The 22,881-nt window shown below is 48.1% G+C and overlaps 1 protein-coding gene across 1 annotated transcript in view; it reads left to right on the top strand.

Annotated features, from left to right (window-relative positions):
* LIPC (lipase C, hepatic type) overlaps nt 1-22,881 on the top strand; it is a 135,912-nt gene that overhangs the window by 107,055 nt on the left and 5,976 nt on the right. The window contains exons 3-7 of the mRNA XM_066343238.1: nt 1,285-1,467; nt 1,976-2,093; nt 4,661-4,894; nt 7,590-7,835; nt 21,733-21,850. Coding sequence (XP_066199335.1) covers nt 1,285-1,467; nt 1,976-2,093; nt 4,661-4,894; nt 7,590-7,835; nt 21,733-21,850 — 899 coding nt within the window. The remainder of the gene's footprint in view (nt 1-1,284; nt 1,468-1,975; nt 2,094-4,660; nt 4,895-7,589; nt 7,836-21,732; nt 21,851-22,881) is intronic.

Here is a 22,881-nt window from a genome sequence, read left to right as displayed (position 1 = left end):
CATTTTCCAGATGAAGAAACTGGGACACAGAAATGTTGAATAACTTGCCCAAGGTCACTCAGCAAACAGTTGGGAGGATCTGGATTTGAAGCCAAGATGCTACATCCACATAGAAGGCCCTGGGGAAACATTTGTTAAATGAACGGAATTACACTGGATGACATGTTAAGCCATCAGCTTTGCTCTTCCCCTCTGTGGCCTCGTCTTCAGCCAGCCTGCTTTTTCTCCTCTCCCCAGATGTCCCACACTGTCCCTTGGTGATTCTGAGCCTCTGCACATGCTCTTCCTTCTGCCTGGAGTGCCCTAGACCACCCCTTCAACCACCACCACATTCACCTGCCCTCCCTTATTCTTCTAGGAGAACTCTTGTTTATCCCTTAAGACATAGCATAATGTGAACCTGTCAGCAGTGCCCTGCAAATAGGCTCTCAAACAAGGTACATACATAGAACAATTTCCCCCAAACATTTATTGAGCTCCTACTGTGTTGTGGCTCATGCTGCTAGTCTCTCTATAGCAAGCAGAGTGCAGTGAGGGAGAGGGGAGGGATGCCGTGGGGTCAGGGCGGTGGAGCAGCCTCCGGAGGAGCTGGAGGGGGCGCCGACCCTCAAAGCAGGGGTCAGCTTTCAGGACCTGATTTACACAGATGTTTCCATTGTTTTAAGGCTTGGAAAGTCCCAAATAGGGGACATGGTAAGAAATGGTTCTTGCCTGACCTGTGTGGCACAGTGGATAAAGCTTCGACCTGGAAATGCTGAGGTCGCCGGTTCAAAACCCTGGGCTTGCCTGGTCAAGGCACATATGGGAGTTGATGCTTCCAGCTCCTCCCCCCTTCTCTCTCTCTCTCCCTCTCTGTCTCTCTCCTCTCTAAAAATAAATAAATAAAATAAAATAATTTAAAAAAAAAAAAAAAAAAGAAATGGTTCTCAGTTGAGGGCTGGGGGTGATAGCCCTCAACAAACACATGGCAAAGTCGAGAATGTTTTTGGTTTTTATAACTGAGGGCAGGGGGTGCTGCTGGCATCTCACAGCTGGGGGCTAGAAAGGCTGCTGGGCCTCCTACAATGCACGAGACAGCCCCACAACAAAAAGTATCTATCCCAAATGATACCAGTGCTGAGGTCGGGGAACCCCTTGTGAAGCCCTTTCTCTTGAAGAGAAAGCCCCAGGATTAGCCAAGAATTGGAGAAGAAACAGAAGTGAACGGGGAGAGAGAGGAAGCCGGTGCAATGCTCCCTCTGTGCCCTCCCGGTGAGGCTGACCGTGCTGTGGGCCCACCCTCAGGTGGACGGCTTGCTGGAAAGCTGGATCTGGAAGATGGTGGCCGCACTGAGGTCGCAGGTGGCGCAGCCGGTGAATGTGGCGCTGGCAGACTGGCTCACTCTGGCCCAAAACCACTATGTCATTGCCGTCCGCAACACCCGCTTTGTGGGCCAGGAGGTTGCAGCTCTTCTCCGGTGGCTAGAGGTAAGGTCTCCCTTCCTGTCCCTTCTCTCCCTTCTGCTAAGACCAAGCAAATCAAGCTGGTCCCCGACAGCAACCCAGAGAGAACCACTTCTGCTAAGCTGGCAGGAATGGGAAGGCCAGGGCCAAGACCGGGCCCAGGGCTCTCTCCACTGCCTCGTGTGCACCCCTAGTTTGTAGAATCATCTTCTCCCCCCACCCCACCCACTATTCCTTCTATACTCACCCTTTGGATGTGCTAAGGGAACTAAACACACCTTGTAAGCCACCAAACCCTACATAGATGAATGGGATCACTTGGAGGCAGCATGACCAGGCAGGGCCCCAGGGTGCTGAGCCTGAAAGGCTAGAGGCCAGAGGCCAGCAGGTGAGAAACCAGTTTAGGTCTGGAGTGTGAAGGAAGCACCTCCTTTGCCATCAGGTGCAAAAAGCAGGGTGAAGCCTGAACAAGCTAGACCCACACGGGCAGCAGCTTTTCTCTTCCTGCAACCATCTTCCTGCTGTCTTGCAGGAGTCTGTTCAATTTTCTCGAAGCAATGTTCATCTAATTGGGTACAGCCTGGGTGCACACGTCTCAGGATTTGCTGGCAGCTATATCGGCGGAAAGCACAAGATTGGAAGAATTACAGGTAACCATGCCTGATAACTAACAACTGTAATCTCCCAACTGCACTGGGGCATGGACCACGGGCTTGCTTTTCCAACAGTCTCCTGTGAACACGCACGCACCCCACCCCACCAACCTCCCCACCCCCCCGCTACAGCTGCCTTGGCGCTGTCTTGGTGCTCGAGGGAGGACCTGCAGCACTGTCTGAACCGGGGGCGCTGTCATAGAGGGCTCTTCCTAGAGAATCCAGGATCGCAGCCTCCATTCCTACTGCCTTCCCTCAGGTGAATGCCTCTCGCAGGCAGGCCAAACAGAACCTAAAAAACTAGACTTATTGTACATTTTTATAGCAGGAAGGAGTTTATTTTTTTCTACCTAGAGTTTAAAACACCCAATGTGAGTTCACATTAAAAAATCAGAGCCCTGGTGGCCTTGGCCAATTGGCTCAGTAGATAGAGTGTCAGCCTGGCATGCAAACGTCCCAGGTTCAATCCCTGGTCAGGGCACACGAGAGAAGAGACCATCTGCTTCTCTCGCCCTCCCTCTCTTCTCCTCTCACAGTGAGTGGCTCGACTGGTCCGAGCATCATCCCAGATGCTGAAGATAGCTCAGTTGATTAGAGCATCGGCCCCAGACAGAGGTTACCAGGTGGATCCCAGTCAGGATGCGTGCAGGAGTCTGTCTCTCTATCTCCCCTCCTTTCACTTAAAAAAAAAAATCATAGCCCTAAATCTGCTAACATTAGCCATGTTCGTGCCTCAGTTTCTCCATTTGTGGAACACATGGGTCTTACTCTGGGACCCATTTGGGTTGCAGGAGAAAACTCTGAACCAAAAACCTCACCCCAAGCTCACCAACTTGGAAATGACCCAAGAAGAAAGGCATGTAAGGAGGCCTTTCCTCCCTGGTGTCCGTGACACCTACCTCACCCGCCATGTTGCCCCAGAGTTGCATTAGGAAAAACACACCTGATCAGATGGTTCCTTGGCCAAGTTCCCAAGGCCCACCAATTCTTACAACGGCCCAGCAAGGCCCTTCTCAGCGTAGTATCCCCAGAGCTCCAACTTCCCCTCCAGCAGTTCTTTCTTGGAGTTCTAGGCTTCTGTAACACCAGAGTTCTCTCTGCTTTACAAACCCACTGTGGCCTCTTGTGCTTCTGAGCCTTTGCGTGTACTGTTCCCTCTGCCTGGAATATCTTACCACCACTCACGCACCCACCCAGCCCAGTGTACCCTTCAAACTCCTACCTGTCCTTCAAGACTGAGCAGCTTCAACAATATTTCACAGGCTAAAACAATCCAAAGGAAATTTAAGATGAAAGCATCGTTATGACCTTTTATTTTATCAAGTAAGAACATTTTTGGCCTTTACTCTCTCTCTACTGTTACTATTACTTCATAAAAGAAGACATTTATTTTAATATGAAAAAAAAATAAGAATAATGCCAGACATTTAAACCAAGTCAAATTTGTCATTATGAGAATCTTTTTTCTTTTTCTTTTTTTCATCTTGCTGGTGACTGGGGAGGCCTGGTCTCCAGACCAGTAATGGTGTCCCCAGTGCTGGGATGTAACATTCAGTAGCTTGGGTGTGAGAAAACCTTCCACAGAAGATCCATGGGCCCATCCCCAAGGAGCCAGGCCTGAAGGCTGAGACGGAATCCCAGAGGCCGTATCGAGCAGCCAAGGACCTTCTGCACTCTGGCTAGTGTCATGGCCCACATCTGGCATTATTAGCCAGGCCTACACATCAGAGGCAGCAAGATGGCTAATTACTCTGTGGTTATCTTAAAGTCAGCCTGATGAAGAAAGGAATATAAATCACACCGAGACATTGATGAGGGCTGGAGAACAGGCAGTCCCATGACCCCCTGTCCATTCCTTTGGCCCCATCAGGGAGGAAAGCCAGGGCTGATGAGGGACATCAAAGGGACCCCCAGAGAAGGTAAAGGAAGAAAGAGAAAAAACCTTGAGTATATAAATACTGCCCCAGCTGCCATCAGGCAGGAACTGCCACTTGTCTCCTGCAAATACATCTGTCACTTTGAGCAGTCCTGTTTGCTCACAATATTTTCACCAGGGAATAGTGGTGTCCCAAGGCTGTTCTGGACATTCCAATGAAATGAAATTAGTGTAGGGGAAAAGCCAGCCTGTTTAAAGGAAATTATTGACTACCTGCTGGCAAATAAATACTTTTTTGACAAGGTAGGTTAGAACTACTTACAATAAGCACAGTGGATTTTTGTATGTAAACAGATGCTCTTAAAAGTTGCTTGAGAGGTACTCTAAGTTGATTTGCTTAAATAAATCAAGAATTCCCTCACAACCTTATATCTACCCCTAGAGAGTTTCTACATACCTCTTTTTCCCACAGATAATGCCCACCTGTGTTCAATTTTCAGCACTATGAATTACTATGGTTTGATGGCAAAAATGCTGCAGCAAGATTTTTTAGAGAAAGACTATGCCCTAAGATTTTCTTCTTCCTGCTAGTTCATGAATGTGTAATAACATGAAAAAGCTAAAAAAAGAGCACTTCTCGTCCCCTTCCCCTGTTTCCACCTAACCCTCACCCGTGCTTTCCTCGTAGGGCTGGATGCCGCGGGCCCTTTGTTCGAAGGAACTTCCCCCAGCGACCGTCTTTCACCAGATGACGCTAATTTTGTGGATGCCATTCACACCTTTACCCGGGAGCACATGGGCCTGAGCGTGGGCATCAAGCAGCCCGTAGCACACTATGACTTCTACCCCAACGGGGGCTCCTTCCAGCCTGGCTGCCACTTCCTAGAGCTCTACAGACATATTCCCACGCATGGCCTAAATGGTGAGGAAGAAGGCATGCCCAAGGGCACTGGCCTGTCTGCCACACACTTGCATGGGGCCTCTGGATCCAGTGGATTCTACCATCCCTGTGGATTCTGGGAAGAGTTTGGCAAGGAGGCGGGCCCACGGTGTCACTCACCAAGTCCATTCAGAGAGAGGGCTTGTGAGAGTGGGTAAGGGCTGGTCTTCTTCCAGCAGGCCCCTCCTCTTATCAGACAGAGGGCCTGGAGCCCACGCTCTGAGGATGGGCTGAGGGCACCACCGGGAGTACCCGACCTCTTACCCCCACTCGGTACTGTCTCTCAGAGGGTAGTAGCCCTTCTGAAAGTTGAGTTCTGATGCCTGTGGTTGTTCCGCCTTCTCCAGAGGCTTCCTCACTCAGGCGGCTTCCACTACTCTGGCTCACATGGGGAGCCGTTTAATAGATCATGGCTTCTTAATTCTTGGTCTCACAAGAGTGCAAATAATTCTTCCACCTCTGTGAGGTTTAATCAGCTGATCCTCCAGGACAAGTACTGAGATTCTTCCAATTTGAAGTTCAGCTCTGAATGTGTCCTCATGACTTCCTTCAGCTCAGGAAAAAAATCTGAATGTGGCCCTGGCCGGTTGGCTCAGTGGTAGAGCGTCGGCCTGGCGTGCAGAGGTCCCGGGTTTGATTCCCGGCCAGGGCACACAGGAGAAGCGCCCATCTGCTTCTCCACCCTCCCCCTCTCCTTCCTCTCTGTCTCTCTCTTCCCCTCCCGCAGCCAAGGCTCCATTGGAGCAAAGTTGGCCCGGGCGCTGAGGATGGCTCTGTGGCCTCTGCCTCAGGCGCTAGAATGGCTCTGATTGTGGCAGAGCATTGCCCCAGATGGGCAGAGCATCACCCCCTGGTGGGCATGCCGGGTGGATCCTGGTCGGGCGCATGCAGGAGTCTGTCTGACTGCCTCCCCGTTTCCAACTTCAGAAAAATACCAAAAAAAAAAAAAATCTGAATGTGGCATTATCTGGGTTGTGATCCCACTTCTCTCTCAAATCTGAAACATTAACATGTACATTGATAACATGCATGGGGTTAAAAAACAAAACTGTCAGCAAATAACACACTTTCCATAGACATTCCAAATTTCTCATTATTATAAAATATTATCTTAATTAAAACACATGAATTCATTGTAAACCCACTGGAGACCCCCAGCCTCACATACCCCTGTCTCTCCGCAGTCATCCAAAGACGAGCCGAGAACACACTCTTGTGATTACATCACCATGGTCACATCTCTTGTATCAGGACAACCTTCACACTCGACATTATCTCATTCTGGCTGGACTCCCAGCCTTCCAGCCACCCAGGCCTGACAGAACCTTTTGAGAACTTCCCTCTCATTCCTGACACCTCCCTGGAGCCATCGCCTCTCTCGTTATCAGCAGTCCCCACCTGACTGTCCACCCAGCCTTCCTCCCAGATCTATGTCCTCTGGAAGCTCAGCACAGACCTCAACACGGTATTTAGTAACCAGTTGCCTAGTAAATGCATTTCTGACCAATGAGTGCTATTTGCTCTTTTGCGCTAAACTTCTAAAGTAATGGAACCAAGTATATTTATTTAGCTTGCCCAACCTTGTTATGGGTTTCCTCCATTTTTTTTTTTTTTCACCATTATGTTGGAAAGAGATTCTGTTCTGGGGTGGTTCTCACAACTGTAACTGAATAGAAGGTAACTTGATAACTGCTCTGCCGTGCTCACCACCTAGGTGAGGCTAGGTGAGCACAAGTGAGTTGATGAATGTCTTTGAAGCTCCATTTCCTCACTGTAACAGCTGCCTCAGGGGCTGTATGAGGCAGGGAGCAGAGGAGCGATAGCAGGTGCTCAACCAATGCAGCCACTAGTGGCCAAGAACTGAGATGAGGACTCATGGGGAAAGTGCTTTTGGCAGTTACCTGCGCTCTCCCTTCACCTTGGGTATTTCACAGTCTTATGGTGGCTCTGCAACATCCTTTGAGAATCATTTACTAAATATTGGGTGATGGTTTGGAGATTTAAAAAAAAAAAAAGTAGCTAAACCTCCTAAGCGTGCAGCAGGCGTTAGGGCCATGCTGACCTGGTCACTGGGGCGTGTTCGTCTAGAAGTCCCTCCCCAGGCTGGTCTTACAGACCAGTGACCTCAGGACATAATGTCTGCTTTGGGACAGACGGAGGACATCGGCCGAGAGGCCTCAGCTCCTACCAGCCCGTTAGCTGAGCCACCAGAGGGCCTGGGCCCTCGTGTGCCGAGCTTTACTAAGGAGAAGAAGCATTCCACACAGGTCTTTGCCAGCTCGCTTACCACCAAGGTGTCAGCCCTTGTGCATTTTTTAACCATCTGAGAAAGAAATATTTCTAAAAGGAATTATGCTATCCTGCTTTCTTAAATAACTTGATATTTTCTTAGTGCCTTGGGGTTCCTTTTCAAACACCTACTTTAATACACTGTGGTCGCAGGGCGCCTATGACTCCACATAGGCAATGACTCCACACCAAGTGACCCAGAGAGGTCTACTCTTCCTGAGGTTTTCCGTCACTGAGAACATGCACCATTGTCAGTGGGTCAACCTCAGCAACCCCCAGCCCTCCATGCCAATGCGCTGCTACTCCGCACTGAGAAACAAGATGACCCCTCAAGCTGCAGGTACTTTGGGTTAAAGGTTGATAACATCTTTCTTGCCCTGTGTTCCAGCCATCACCCAGACCATAAAATGCGCCCACGAGCGGTCGGTGCACCTCTTCATTGATTCCTTGCTGCACGCCGACATGCAGAGCACGGGCTACCTGTGCAATGGCATGGACAGCTTCAGCCAGGGCCTGTGCCTGGGCTGCAAGAAGGGCCGCTGCAACACGATGGGCTACCACATCCGCCAGCAGTGGCAGAGCAAGAACAGCAGGAAGCTCTTCCTGGTGACGCGAGCCCAGTCCCCCTTCAAAGGTGAGTGCGGGCAGCCCAGAGCCTTAGCAAGGACAGGATGCAGCCCGCTGCCTGAAGGGTCAGAAGTTTCCTGAACTCTTTTCCTGGAATGATATCAGGTTCTGTTTTAGTGTTTCTGAAACTTCAGAGATTCCATACAGTGATATTGGCAAGGCCTCTCTTTTCCCAAGAATGTGGCCACGGTGCTGCCAAGTGCTAAAAGAAAAGCCTTAATACTTTCTGGAACCGTCCCTGAGTTGATCTCACTTCAACCACTTTCACGGTCCCCTGAGTGATTATTTCAGCCAAGCAGGTCTCATCATCACAGGGACCTGGAGGCGTCTCCAAACCCAGACTGGAACCCAGTGCTCTCATCTGCTTCTGACCTCCACAGAAAACCCGCCCCAGGTTGCATTTGCAGCCCTTTGGTTCCCCTACAGTTTGAATTAGCTGATCTTACAGGATATCATAGCCTGTCAGTCGGATCCTCACCTCAGGCAGAAACTGAGCCCTGAAACCTCTCTGGGTTGGGAGGTCAGAGAAAGGGCTGTGGCGACATCTTGGGCTGAAACCAACAGAGAAATACTCCACTGGAGCCTAAATCTTCCTGGAGGGAACCAGGAGGCATCTGTTGCCATTAACATTTCTGCCTAATCCTTATAACAGTATGTGAGTGATTTAGCATCTTACTGTTTCCAAGCCTATGCTTGCCGGCACTGGGAGGAGCCCGTGTTGTGCTGTTTGAGTATGACTGTGCAAACATTTGTATCTGCAGAAGGTGACTGCATGTCACCACTACTTTGCATTTGTACGGTGTTTTATGTAAATCAATGCAGCCATCAATTCCTTGTGGTGCCCACAGCAGCCACACAGGGTCAGCCTGGCTGGTTACTATTTGTATGGCCAGGGGCTGCCATCGTGGCCATTCACATGCAGGTTCTCATTGAATTCGGGCAAATGGTAAAGAAATGGCAGAGTCGGAGGATGGTGGGCCATTCTGTTTATTGGTGTCTCACCAAGACAGGCAAGCCACAAGAGAAGCCAAGGGAAAAGCAGAAAACCTGCTTTTTCCATAGAGGGCAAGGGATCAGGGAGGCCTCTGCAATGCTGATAGCAGGAACCGAGAGAGCAAGAGCCCCTGGTCTGCCTCATTTTATAGTGTAAAAAATTAAAGCCTTTAAGCCAATATACAAATAATGAAGTATACATTATTATGTATCTCTGATACAAAGCCACATATCTGAGGCATAAATGGGATTCCTCATAAGAGTGCACCACCCCCTATCATGCAACAGTCAAGGGTGTGGGGAAAAGCTTAGTTTTGAGAAGACCTTAGTATTAGAAGGGAGGGAAAGGCTTAGTCTTAAAACTAAGTCTTAGGCTATAATGACTTTGCCAACTTACAGCCTGTCCCCCACACCCAAAGCGAGCAAACATATACATCATATTTACAAACTTATTTGACCAACACTATCCCATGTTAAGAGGAGAGCAAAACTTGGATGGAGTGACCTACCCAGAGCCTGGAGGGAGGCCTAGCACCCAGGTGCATACGACGCCCAGTCCAGTGCTCCTTTTTACTATCAGGCCCCCAAGTTCAGTCTCCCAGGCGACTTATTTTTTAGGCATGGGATTCCTCTGTTTATCAGAACTTTTGCTCTCCAAACAGATTTCCCTTCCCTGAGCCAAGCCAGCCCAGGAATGACAGAAATCCGTTGTGGGCAGTTGGTAGCCTCTGAGAATACTTGGAGTGAGGGGCAGGATCTTTCCCACCTGAGGGGCCAGCGGGTCCCCTCTGCTCTCTGTGCCTTCAGGGTGGAGGAGCCAGTAGTGTCTGGGAGCAGGTGAGGGAATTTGGAAGGTCTCCTGCTTTGTGGAGCTCCCCAACCACAGGCTGCCGATCAGACACTTGCTCATCTGGGCTAACCTGCTCCTCTTTCAAATGGCGAACCACCTGGAGTGATGAAGGCTCTCAGACGCTCACCTGTCACTGGGTCTACTCTAACCCTGGAGTGGTAGCATTGGAGAGGCTGCTCAACCCTGCCAACTTTGCAGGCTGGGAAACTGAGGCCCAGATGGGCAAAATCATTTGCCCAGGATCACAAAGCAGAGTCCTGGCAGAGCCACCATTCAGACCCAAACCTCCAAACAACTAGCTGAGTGATTGTTTTTGCCCCAGTCACCTGCCCTGGTCTGTTTGTGGGGGTGAAGGAGGCAGGAGAGGAGAAGGGGAGGGGTTTGCTTTCTCCTTGAGATCAGCTGGGAAGAAGGCTCAGTTTCTGCCATCCAGGCCTGGCTGTGCATTTGAAGTGAGGAGCTGGGTCCAGCCTAAGGAGAGCTGCTGGGGGCTTGGAGGTGGGGCAAGGAGGAGAGTGTCTACAGAAAGATAAGGGGGGAGAAGGAACAATAGGCACAAGCCAGGCTGAGTTCCACCCTTTTGCCAAGGCCAGGATGCCCGACCACCTCATGCTGCTGGTGTGAGCTCCTTTTCTATTAAAAAGACCGAAGAATCACATTAGAGCAGCATAACTCATACAGCAGCTACCAAATCTGATGTGATTACTTGTTCATTTCTTCTTCAAAGATTAATTGAGCCAGGCAGGGTAGGCAGAGTCCCTACCCCAGGGAACTTTGGGAAGACTAACCCCCTGCCATGCAGTATGTGCTCAGTGCCGTCCCAGGTAAACAGGCCATGAGTCCCTTGGAGACAACACTTGGGTCTCTTTATTGCCAACTACCCATCTTTTTTTTTTTTTTTTGTATTTTTCTGAAGCTGGAAACGGGGAGAGACAGTCGGACAGACTCCCACATGCGCCTGACGGGGATCCACCCGGCATGCCCACCAGGGCCGATGCTCTGCCCCTCCGGGGCATCGCTCTGCCGTGACCAGAGCCACTCTAGCGCCTGGGGCAGAGGCCAAGGAGCCATCCCCAGCGCCCGGGCCATCTTTGCTCCAATGGAGCCTTGGCTGCGGGAGGGGAAGAGAGAGACAGAGAGGAAGGAGGGGGGGTGGAGAAGCAAATGGGCGCTTCTCCTATGTGCCCTGGCCGGGAATCGAACCCGGGTCCCCCGCACGCCAGGCCAACGCTCTACCGCTGAGCCAACCAGCCAGGGCCCAACTACCCATCTTGATGGCCTCCAGGCCCGGTGATTATGGAGCAGGATTACAAGGCAGGACTGCCTGAAACTGGTCAGAACCCACACCTCCGCCCCTGATGAAGGTCCAAGTGATATGCTGGGGCCTGCACTGTACCCTCCCCTTCTCAGGGCCCTCCAACTTCTCCCCAGTTCTGCCTCAGTCCTTCCAGTAAGCCAAGTCCTAATCTGCTCGCTGGTGGGGGGAGCAGCCCTGCGGTCACACCAGGCTGCCCTGGGAACGGCTGAGAAGTACACTCAGGTGAGACTCCACCTGTTTGCAAGTGGCTGCTCACCAGGACGCTGCCATCTGTTTAATGCTATGTTATCCAATATGGAGCTGTCCCAGTAGAGCCCAAGCTCTACCTCGATCAGGCATCCCTAATTTGACTTCCCCGTGCAGTGGGACACTCCTGCTGCTTGTCAGCAGGGCTGGCAGCCTCTTCGAGACTACTCTTGAGGCGGCTATGAGGATGCTACTTCTCAGTGCCGACACTAACTGCCACAGGAGGAAAAACACGAGACCAACACACAAAGTTAGTCGCAAGAACCACATAGGCAATTTATTACTCACAAATCCTTTTGGCGTGCCAAGGTACAGCTTAAGGGGGACCCGTCGGCGTGCTCCTCTCGGCTATCTTTGGTCAGAGCTCAGAGCTGCATGGAGACAGTTGATGTTCACTTTGGAGTCTGGGCAACTACCTCAGCAGGGGAGCCCTAAACTTTAGTACCTTTCTGGCCAATGCCTTCTAACAGGTGTCAATCTGCAGGATTATCACCTCAAACCACCTTTTTAGGGAGTTCCTCACCGGGAGCCCTTTGTTAATCTACTGAAATGTCACATCAAACCACTTCTTATCTATGTATAACTTCACACGCACACTAACTGGGCCCTGCTCAAAAGTCAGAGTCTGTTTATCACATCTGCACACACTATATTAATTCCTATCCAGATGGCATAACTTTATTTAATTTCCTTAATTAATTTTAATATTATATCTTAATTACTTTTATATATCTTCCATATTTTTTTATATTTCTATATATTTAATTACTATCACATTATATTACTACAACAGTAGCCACTAACCATATGTGGCTATTTAAATTAAATAAAATCAGAAATTCAATTCCTCTACCACACTAGCCACCTTCCAAGCACTCAGATACATGGTCGCTGTATCAGAGAGCACAGAAATAGATCTTCATGGATGGTGCTAGCACGCAGCCTTTAATCTAAGCCACTATAACTACCTCCTTCTCCACCCACCACGGCCATAATCATCCCTGAATTGGCCCCCAAAGTCTGTTTCACTGCCGGCCCCCACCCTCGCGTTCGATGAATATGTGTCAATTTGTAAAAGAACAGACTTGCCCAACCCTGGTTACAGAGAAGCCATGATCCATATTTTTCAAGGACATCCAATTGTACTAAATATTTTAGTGCAGGGTCTGGCTGAGCAAAACAAAAATCGCCTCCGGTTAGTTTCACAAAGGATGACTATCTTGGCCCTCATTCCTCTGGCACCCAAGACATCTTGACAAAACCATCAAAGGATCTATTTTCTACAGTCGTGGTCCGCCTCTGGCGGGTAAACACTGGGCGGGTGCGGCCATAGCTGCTGGGACCCGGGAAACTGTCGCTGAGTGAAACGGGGAAACTTATCACCCATTGCTGTTCTCAAGTCTCTCAGGAAGAATCTTGACCAGTTTGGGAGCCAGTTTTTTAAGAGAGAGGGGAGGGAAATAAATCTACATTGAGTAAATATGCTGAGCAAGCACCTTATCTAATTAGTCCTAATTAGCAAGTCAGATGAAGCAGTGGGTGAAAGGGAGATTACTGGTGCTTATGGAAGCCTCGGTCTAGGCACCATGCTGGATGTGCTGCACGAATTATCTCATTTATTATTTAATCCTCTCAACAACCCAAAGAGACAGATCAAGAGATAGGTGACAGAGACAGGGATGGGTGGGGGTGGGATTGATTAATTTTCCAGTAAATAAATTGAGATTTAAAGAAGTTAAATCTTCCCAGAGTCACACCACTTGTGAGCAGCAAATGCACTGCGTGACCCCAGGTCTCCAACTCCCTGCTGCTGCCCCTTTCACTCCACATGGCCTCCTCCTCCCCACCTCTCCCTCTCTGCCTTCTGCTGGGTCCTCATCCAGCGGTGAGAAATGGCTTCTAGCGCTGCCCACCCGGTAAGAGCACTTTTTCCTTCTGGTTGGTGAGATGACCGGCCAGAATGTGACTTGGGGAGTCTGTGTGTCTTTGGCTTTTCTCACTACTTCTTTGGAAGGTCTTCACTGATTTCCAGGGAGAGTTCCAGAAGCAGCAGTACATACAGGAGAGGATGTGCAGGCTTCAGATTAGGACAAGGAGTGCCCAGAATTGGGCTATGCTGCAACCACATATGTGACCTTGACCTAGTGTCAAAACCTAGATGGGCCATGAAGTGATTGTGTGTGGGTAAGCGTGGGGTGAACCACCAAAACTGGCATCTATGCGTGGGGCTCAGAACCATGCCTGGTCCGTCCAGCGTGGAGGAAGGGAACAGGTGTCACTGGTTTAACACCTTCTAGAAGCCAGGCACTTTCACACGTGCCGTCTCATCCTACCCTCACAACTACCCGTAAGGGGGAACACTTATGCCCATTTTTAAAAGGAGGAAACAGCTTCAGAGAGGCTCTGCATGCTCACCACCATGTAGTGATAAGTGGCAGAGTTAGACTGCAAGCTAAGGCCCCCGCCCCTCATTGATGACTCTTATTGTCATCCCATAAAGAGTGCCCACAGCCCAAACAGTGGGCAGCAAGACACCAGTCAGCCAACACCCTTTATACCTCACACTCACACACTTCTTACCCCCACCACCACATGTACCGTACTTCCCCGTGTATAAGTACCTCACACTCACACACTTCTTACCCTCCCCCATGTACCGTATTTCCCCATGTATAAGACGCCCCCATGTGTAAGAGGCACCTTAATCTGGGGGCCCAAAATGTGAAAAAAAAAATGTATTACATAAAGTTATTGAACTCAAGTTTTATTCATCATAAAATTCATACAACTCCTCATCACTGTCAAAACTCCCATCCATTAGCTTGTCCTCAACTGTGTCTGATGACGAATCACCGTCTTCAACAATGAGCACAAAAACAAGCACAAAAAAGCAGGAAATGCAAGTTTAAAATCTACAACCACTGTATAAGACACACCCAGTTTTTAGACCCCAAATTTTTTGAAAAAGGATGTGCCTTATATATGGGGAAGTATGGTACACATGACACACCATTGCTTGGCCTTCACACACACACACACACACACACACATCCTATGTCTACCCCTAGCAGAAGGGCAAGCATCCAATCTTGTAACATTGGGCATCACTTAAATGGGGGGTTACTGTTAAGCCCAAATGTACCTACCACCACCCTAAGCACCTATGCTCGTATACATATGCTAACAAAACCACTGCCCCTTCTCTCTCTCCTTTGAGCCTGTTCTGAGTTCACTCAGCCTGCCCCCACCAGTGCCAGCCACCTCGAGCAGTGGCCTTCTGCACAGCACCATCTGTGGGACTCTCAGTCCCCTGATCTTCAGCCTCCCTCTTGGGTTAGAGGCAGTTCAGATTTGGTGCAAGGCCTCGGTGCTGCAAGAAGACACGAGAAATCTCATTCCTACCGTCTCCACGAAAGAAAATCAATACATAGGGGGGAAAGGGCCTCTTTGATGTTTGCAAAGAGAGTCATACTATCTCCCAGAGCCAATATTTAATGATTCAGATTCATTTTTTCCATGAGACCAAAAAAAAAAAAAAAAAAAGGGAATAAAAATGTTCTCTCTTCATAAATTTCACAACCTGATGCTCACGATGGCTGCCTTGTGAAAATAAATTTAAGCTGGCTTTTTCTTAAGTGGCACCAGTGGGGTTCACAAGGGATTAGCATGTGGGATTTTGGGGGAGTCTGAACCCAGGAGGACCCTAGTGAGGAGAGCCTTCAGAGGCCACCCAACCCTGCGGTAGATGGGGCTTGCCTGATCTCATCCAGGGTTAATGGACTATTTCATGCTCTCCATCTTTAAGACCTGAAATTATTTCTGCTGCCTGATCTGAGGATGTATTGTGCTGGCCTCTTTGCACTCACATATCAAAAGCATTTTCCCTAAATCATGTTTTTAAATCTTTATTAAACATGTCATCCAGTAAAGTGAGCAACGTTACTCATACTTTTTTTTCCTTAATCTTGGCAATAGCATCATTGTCCTGGAACAGAGAGGTGGGGATGATAGACAAGTTGTCTTTTTTTTTCTCTCCAACAAAAACACTTAGAAAAATTCAAAATAAGAATAAATAATTCGCCTGACCAGGTGGTGGCGCAGTGGATAGAGCGTCGGACTGGGATGCGGGGGACCCAGGTTCAAGACCCCGAGGTCGCCAGCTTGAGCGCGGGCTCATCTGGTTTGAGCAAAGCTCACCAGCTTGGACCCAAGGTCACTGGCTCCAGCAAGGGGTTACTCAGTCTGCTGAAGGCCCGCGGTCAAGGCACATATGAGAAAGCAATCAATGAACAACCAAGGTGTTGCAATGAAGAATTGATGCTTTTCATCTCTCTCTTTTCCTGTCTGTCTGTCCCTATCTGTCCTTCTCTCTGACTCTCTCTGTATAAAAAAAAAAAAAGAATAAAACATTCATTCTCAGTATAAAAGGCCCTTTCATTTTTAAAAATATTAATTTCAAATCTTCCCCAAAAAAGTGGCTTTCCTAGTGCAGGTAATACGGGATCCCCTGTGCTATCTGTGTGCTATGAGTCCTGCAGCCACGCTCCTGCAGACACAGGACACCATCCTGCCCTCACCGCTGTCCCCTCCACAGTCCACACACCTGTGAGTTCATTCAGGCCCCTTACCCGGGGTCCTGACTTCCTGCACAGGAAGACACTGCGGGGTGAGGGTGAGGGTGAAGGACAGACCATTCTCATTCATAGGATGCGAGAGCTAAAGGAACCTTTGCCATCATCTAAGCGGGCTTGGATTTTACACAAACACATTCCCCAGAATCGAGGAGCCAGGGCCTCTACATGGAAATCAATCTCTTCCCACTGGCAAAGAGAAAGGAAGACAAAAGCCCATCTTCAGGACAGAAACCGGAAACACTTATCCCCACTCAGGGGCTAGCTCTCAGAGGACAGGGGGAGGAATCTGCAGTAGTGACGGCCCAGGGTGGGTGTCCACAGTGGGCACCAGCAGGCCCTTGGGCTTGGGGCTTCATATAAGCAGGTTTGGACTACAGCTTTTCTTCAGGGTCTGAGTGTCTGCCATTTGTGTTCCAAGGGCAGAGTCAGCTTACAGAACCAGAGCTCTAGGAGATGGTGGGAAGGGTCTTTGGAAATCAGACAGACACCTGGGTTCAAATTCTCTCCACTTCTAATTACCTGGGTGACCTTGGACTGGCCTCCAAGTTTCTGCGTGCTTATCTGTAATTCACCAGGATCACTGACACTCTATCCGTCTAGGTTTCAGCAGAAAACAGGATTCCACTGGCATGGGTCAGCGAAAGACAGCAGGCAGGACTCCTTACACTCAGCAGGCAGTATTAAAGGAACCAACACAGGGCATCAGTGCCCCGCAAATCTGACAACAGGCCAGAAGGAGCGAAGGGAGGGAACAGCCCAGCAGAAAGGGAGCTGTAGAGGGGTGGGGTGCAGCCACTGTGTGGTCAGGCTCCAAAGCAGGAAGGAGCAGAGAAAGAAACATCTTGACCTCTCTCATCGCCTGCTGGTGCCTCCCTCGAGGTCAATCTCAACCAGAAACCATTCTGCAAGGCAGCTCGGGCAGTGGAGGCTGTGGGGTCACATCCTGGGGTGCAGAGCTCAGCAGAGAGTGGATGGACATAGCAAGGGTAGATGTAGAAAACGTAGTCCAACCAGCATGTTGTCCTTATGTAGCTTTGTTATGAGAACAAAAATAACATTTATAAAACACTCAGTATATAGCTTGATGCATAGTAGGATCTCAACAAATGGGAGCTATTTTCTCATTAGTCCTGTTGGCATGTGGGGGTCTTTACTGCAGTATATATCCTGCCTTGTTTTCATACAAAGAGCCCCGGAAGCAGTCCTTAGATGCCTGGTATGTGCTGTGACCTTGGAGATACAAGCATAAATACGACCAAGGCCGCCCTCAGGGAGATAAGACGTGGACACGTGCCCAGGAGGCAGAGGGCGACAACAGTCGCAGAAGCTCCTCCCAGGCCAGAACCATGGCTCTGGCTCTCTTGTTTTCTTTCTTAATACTTCTTACAGCTCTTCTTTTTCCAATGAGATACTTATTGTAGAAAATGTGGAACTTGTAGAAAAGCATAGAGAAGAGAATAAAAATTCCCTCCCTACCTTCTCCAGAGATAAGCACTCTTCCCATTTTTATGAATGCCTCTCCATCGATGCATCTGTTTTATAGTCAGTCTCATATGACATATGTAATATAATAGCCTGGTTGTTGTTTGGGGGTTTTTTGTCTCCCACTTCTTTTATAAGCATTGAAATCATTTTAACAGTATCTTTTAATGAGTTCATAAGAGTAAATCACATGGCTGGGAACATGAGCTGGAATCAGCAGACTGTCATCTCATTGCAGCTCACCAGGTCTTCACCGCATGACAACAGACAAGTTACTTACCTTTGGCTTCTTCATTTGTAAAATGATGCAGGAGGGAGAGTGAAGTATGCATCTTACAAAGCTGTTGCAAAAAGAAATGAAGTGTTTATTTACATAAAACCATTAGCTCAGTGTCTGGGACATAGTAAAACGCTAAATGGTAGTTATCATAATTATTAATAGTCCATAGTCATTCCTCTATTGGTAAATATTTAGGGTGTTTCTGATTTATTTTATTTTTATTTTCTTTATTTCTTTATTTTTAGCAAAAGAGAGAGACAGAGAGAGAGAGACAGGCAGGAAGGGAGAGAGATGAGAAGATCAACTTTGTAGCTGTGGCACTTCAGTTGTTCATTGATTGCTTTTTCATATATGTCTTGACGGGGGTGGGGGGTCCAGCCAAGCCAGTGACCTCTTGTTCAAGCCAGTGACCATGGGGTCATGTCTATGATCCCATTCTCAAGCTGTCAACCTTGCACTCAAGCTGGTGAGCCTGCATGCAAGCTGGATGATCCCATGCTCAAGCCTCAGGGTTTCAAAACTGGGTCCTCAGCGTGCCGGGTCGATGCTCTATTCGCTGTACCACCACCTAGTCAGACTTTTTGATTTATTTTTAATTAAATAATTCTGTTATGACATTTTTGAACTTAAATCTTCTTTCCATGCTTCAACGTTATCCTTAGGGTATTTAAAGCTATTGGTCTCAGGTTTGAATATTTTAACAGTTAATCTCTGTTAGTCGGGTGGCCTGGGTTTACATACCAGCTATTCTACTTACTCTCTGTGTGGTCCTAGAAAAGTCACTGAACCTCTCTCTGTACTTCAGTTACCCCTGCCCCAAAAGAGCTTGATATAAGAAGTAAATGAGGTAACAGATGCAAGACATTTGGCATAGTTAAAATAAAAGCCAACATTATTATCATGCATACCTCTAGTTACATGCTTACTTATTTTTCCCTGACAGCTTTTAGTACTGACCTGAGTACCGGTAGATTTTCAATTAGTATATATTAAACAGTTGTGTTACAGTTGGTTGTTAGTAGTGTTCCTTGGATACCCTGGAAGACGTCCTGCCTCCTCATCGGGAGGGAGTTCAGTCCTCCCCCCTCCTCCTGTCCACATCATACCCACCTTCCCCAACCCGTGCCGATGGCCTGTGTCTTTGGAAAGACCTTTCCTTGTGGCCTTAGTTCAGCCTATAACATTATTCTCCTGTAACAGAGTTCCCTAGAGCAGCGGTTCTCAACCTGTGGGTTGCGACCCCAGCGGGGTCGCCTAAAGCCATCGGAAAATACATAATGCATATCAGGTATTTACATTCCGAATCATAACTGTAGCAAAATTACAGTTATGAAGTAGCCACCAAAATTATTTTTTGGTTTGGGGTCACCGCAACATGAGGAGCTGTATTGCGGGGTCACAGCATTAGAAAGGTTGAGAACCACTGCCCTAGAGAGACCTTAAATAGTGTAAGACCTCCCCAGACATCTGGGATTGTAGGCCAGAGTTTCTGTCTTCACCACTACCATCCAAAGGTTCAGGGTCCCTTCCTGGGACTTGACCCACGGCCCTTACCTCATTTCTCACCCATAGGCTCACAGACCTGAAAGTATCCAACTACTTTCTTCTGGGCCAGAGGAGTTAAGCAACTATTACATACAGGTCACTGGAGTAAATTCACCACAAACCCAAATGAGAAGATCAGCCTATGCCAAAGTGTAGGTTTGTGTAAATAAACCCAAATCCAGCACTACAGGCACACCCTGCAGCTGGGGTGTTGGCAACACATCATTAGCCACAGCTGCTGGGTTTCTGTGTAGCTACCAACCTCCTGTAGAAATGACCCTTTAGGAGTTAGCAGAATGATTCATGAGGATGACAAATTTCCACATGCTGGGTATATGAAATGCATGACTGAATGGCTAGTTCTAGGATCCATGCTTCCTAGTAGGAATTCTCACATTACAAAGCTTGAAACTTAAGCCTTGAGTTGTCAGAGGTAATTCTCCATCTTGCTAAATGTTAATACATATCCTGATGTTCCCAAGCAAACTGTCAGGTCATTCATCTCACAAACGTTTAGTAAGCACCTACTCTGTACAAGGCACTGCTTCACAACTAGTGGATTAGTCATTACCTAGAACAGGAAAGGCACGTATGCAGCAAGCATACTGTAAATCCCCTATCTTTTGCCCAAGACAGACACTAGTCTTCCCAAGAGCCTGGATGTGGTCTCAGAACCCATTTCAACAGAGGGCTCTAGGCAGCCCTTTAGGTCAAGTGGAAATGCCATATTAAATCTGTTTACAATCTTGGAGCTAAAACACTGCAGGTACTTAGAGAATATGGACTCAGGAAAAAAAAAAAAAAAAAAAAAAAGTCCAAGCAGCCATCAGCCAATTTGGAATGAGATGGGAATTTTGAAAACAGTTCCACAGCTGGTCGGTATGACAATGCAGGCCAAGCCAAGGCCATCTTAGGAAACCTGGCAATAGGTCCAACCTAAGAGCATAGATACTGCCTTGTGACCTTGAACCAATCACTTCACCTCTCTGAGCCCATTTTCTGATTTATAAAATGAAGATGATAATTACACTATCTAGCTCATAGAATTATTATGACAAGTTAATGAGATGATGCAACGTGAAATATTTAACAATACTTGTCTACTAGTAAACAATTTGTTTTTATTAATGAAATATGGACTGTATTTAGGTGGAGAAGAATAAATACATTTTTCTCTTCCAAACAACCCAGTAGAAGGACATTACTGGACATTTGATAAGATAGAAAACATTTAGGCCCAAGTACTAGAACTCAAGTTATCTTATTTCCATTGAAAAATGAGCTCATTAAGCCCCCAGAGACAGTTCTCAGAAACTGGGCCGGAATATTGAGCTGTGGTCACTAGGGTACATGTCTTAGTTGGAGTTCTGTCTCACCCCAACACTGACCGCCTAGAACAGAGGCAAGAGTAATCGTGGCAGTGTGTTCTCTTGCCCTGTCCCATGCCTGAAAGGCATATATGCCTTGACTTATATAAAGCCAGTAGCCAGGGCTGCCACTATCAAAGCAGCCTGGCCCATGCAGGTTCGCATTGGATTCGGACAGTCGGTAAAGAAACAACGGAGCCAAAAACTGATGGGCCATCATCTTTAATCCTAGCTTGCACCCGGCGGGCAAGTAAAAACACACACTGGGCTCCAAAACCCACTCACATTCAGTGCTCACAAAGCTACTGACTTATCTGAGTTTCCTAGAATCAAAGGTTTCTAGCTCACCAGACTTATTCACCTCTGTTCCCCATCTCCTTCCTTCTCCCTGCACAAACTGCACAAACTGGCTTCTCACTCAACACTCCACCATCTTGGCTGCTTCTCCTGGCCTCCTCCACGTGGCCTCTCTCCCCTCTTCTCTCTGCTCTCTCCTCTAATGATAATCTCAGGAACCAAGAGAGCAAGCTCCCATTCTGCCCCTATTTTATAGTGTAGAAATCCAAACCTTTAATCCAATATACAAAATAGGGAAGTGTCTAATACAAAGTCACCTATCAGAGACATGATGGGATTGTACCACCCCACATCAAAAAGGGTGGGAAAGGCTTTAATCCCAAAACCAAGCCCCAGGCTACAAGGATTCTGCCTGCCCACAGCCCGCCCCCAACACACATTAATATCACCTGGGTGATGGGCCTCTACGTGGGCAGCGCCGTCTTTAACAAAGTGAGCATAATATATTTTATCTGCCCAACAACTTATAAAAGGAGACCCCTACCAAATACATGGAACAGTCCAACAGAATTGCATCCAAAAATTGGTGACAATGCCAGATATGCTGTATTCCTATTCTATTTTTCTTTTGTTGGATACTACTTATTTTTATTTTACAAACCCAACGTAACTCCTCCGTAGGCATTTAGGAAATACAGAGAAGGGAAAAGAAGAAAGTAAAAGGCATTCATAATTCCACCACCTGGGGTGGGGACAGAAATTGGGGTTTATCTCTCTACCCAGACTTTTCCCTATATGTTGTTAAATTTTTAAAATATGAGATTTTTAATTTAAATTTTTTTCTGCTTAAATTCTCTTTCTCTCCCTCTCTCCTCCCCACCCCCACCCCAAGTTTATCATTATCAGTTCAAGATTCAGTTCCTCAACCAGATTGAGAAGCCAGTGGAACCAACTTTCACCATGTCGCTCCTGGGCACCAAACAGGAAATGCAGAAAATCCCCATTACTCTGTGAGTACGAGGAGCCACCCTGACTATGGTGATGACAGGCTTACCTTTCTCACAGAGACTGGATGGACTCTGTCCTTTCCAAGGGTCAGGCCCGATGTGACTTACTCTTCTCACCCCATTATTACTGCCCCAAACACCCCATCAGCTGAGACATCCACCCAGGCACGACGCCTTGCCATGCCTCCTCAGACTCACGCAGTCCAGTTGATGGCTTTACCTGGGTGCCACCTGTGTGTGTGAGGGGCCCATGGCCATGTGGGCTGAGCAGAGAGGGAAACCAGAGGTGGCCCAGGCCCTGCCCACAATGCAGGAAGTAGATCAGAGCAGGGAGGAGTGGTGAGGGCCAGAGCAGGTGTCCACAGGAAGGCCCTGAGTGCCTTGCCAGTGAGTTCTGAAAAGTAGCCCAGAAATAAAACTGGTATCATTCAGCTTGGCACGCATTTCCCATCCCAATCAGCCGGCGCCGCCAGCCCTTCCCATCTGTCCTTCGTCCTGTTACACACCTGCTCACAGCACAGGCAGGGGCCTCACGCCTCCCTCAGAGGCTCCCCTGCTTCACTGGCCAGAAAAGGCCCATTAGTGCTTTTCCTCCACATCTCACCTCTCAGTGTGGGCTCTCCTTGGGCAGAGACACTACCCTTCACTCACTCCAGAGACCGTCTTCAGCTTCCGAAAACTTCCCCTAGGCTTTAACTGCTGGTTGCTGATCCTCACACAGCATTCAGGAAGTATTTGTTGGTATTCTGCCCTAGAGGGAGAGAGGATCATATTTTTAGGATGCTCCCAGTCTGGTGGGGTGGAGGCATCTCTCAACAATTCTCTGTAACATTCTGCAGGAAGAGCTATGAGGAGCCCCGCAAGGAAATTCCATCCCTCTCACCCTAAATCTAATGTTACCTATGCATTGTCCCAAATCCCTCCCTTGGGGATTGTTCTACAGAGGGGAAAGGTCATCTCAAGTGCTTTCTATATTGGGATATTTTTAATGTCGTGGAGATTAGCAAATAAAGCTGATAATGATACCTATGATG

Source organism: Saccopteryx leptura, chromosome 6 (genome assembly GCF_036850995.1).
Source record: "Saccopteryx leptura isolate mSacLep1 chromosome 6, mSacLep1_pri_phased_curated, whole genome shotgun sequence".
NCBI lineage: Eukaryota > Metazoa > Chordata > Mammalia > Chiroptera > Emballonuridae > Saccopteryx > Saccopteryx leptura.
Note: the sequence above shows the minus strand (reverse complement) of the source record. Positions and strands in the feature narration are given on the sequence as shown.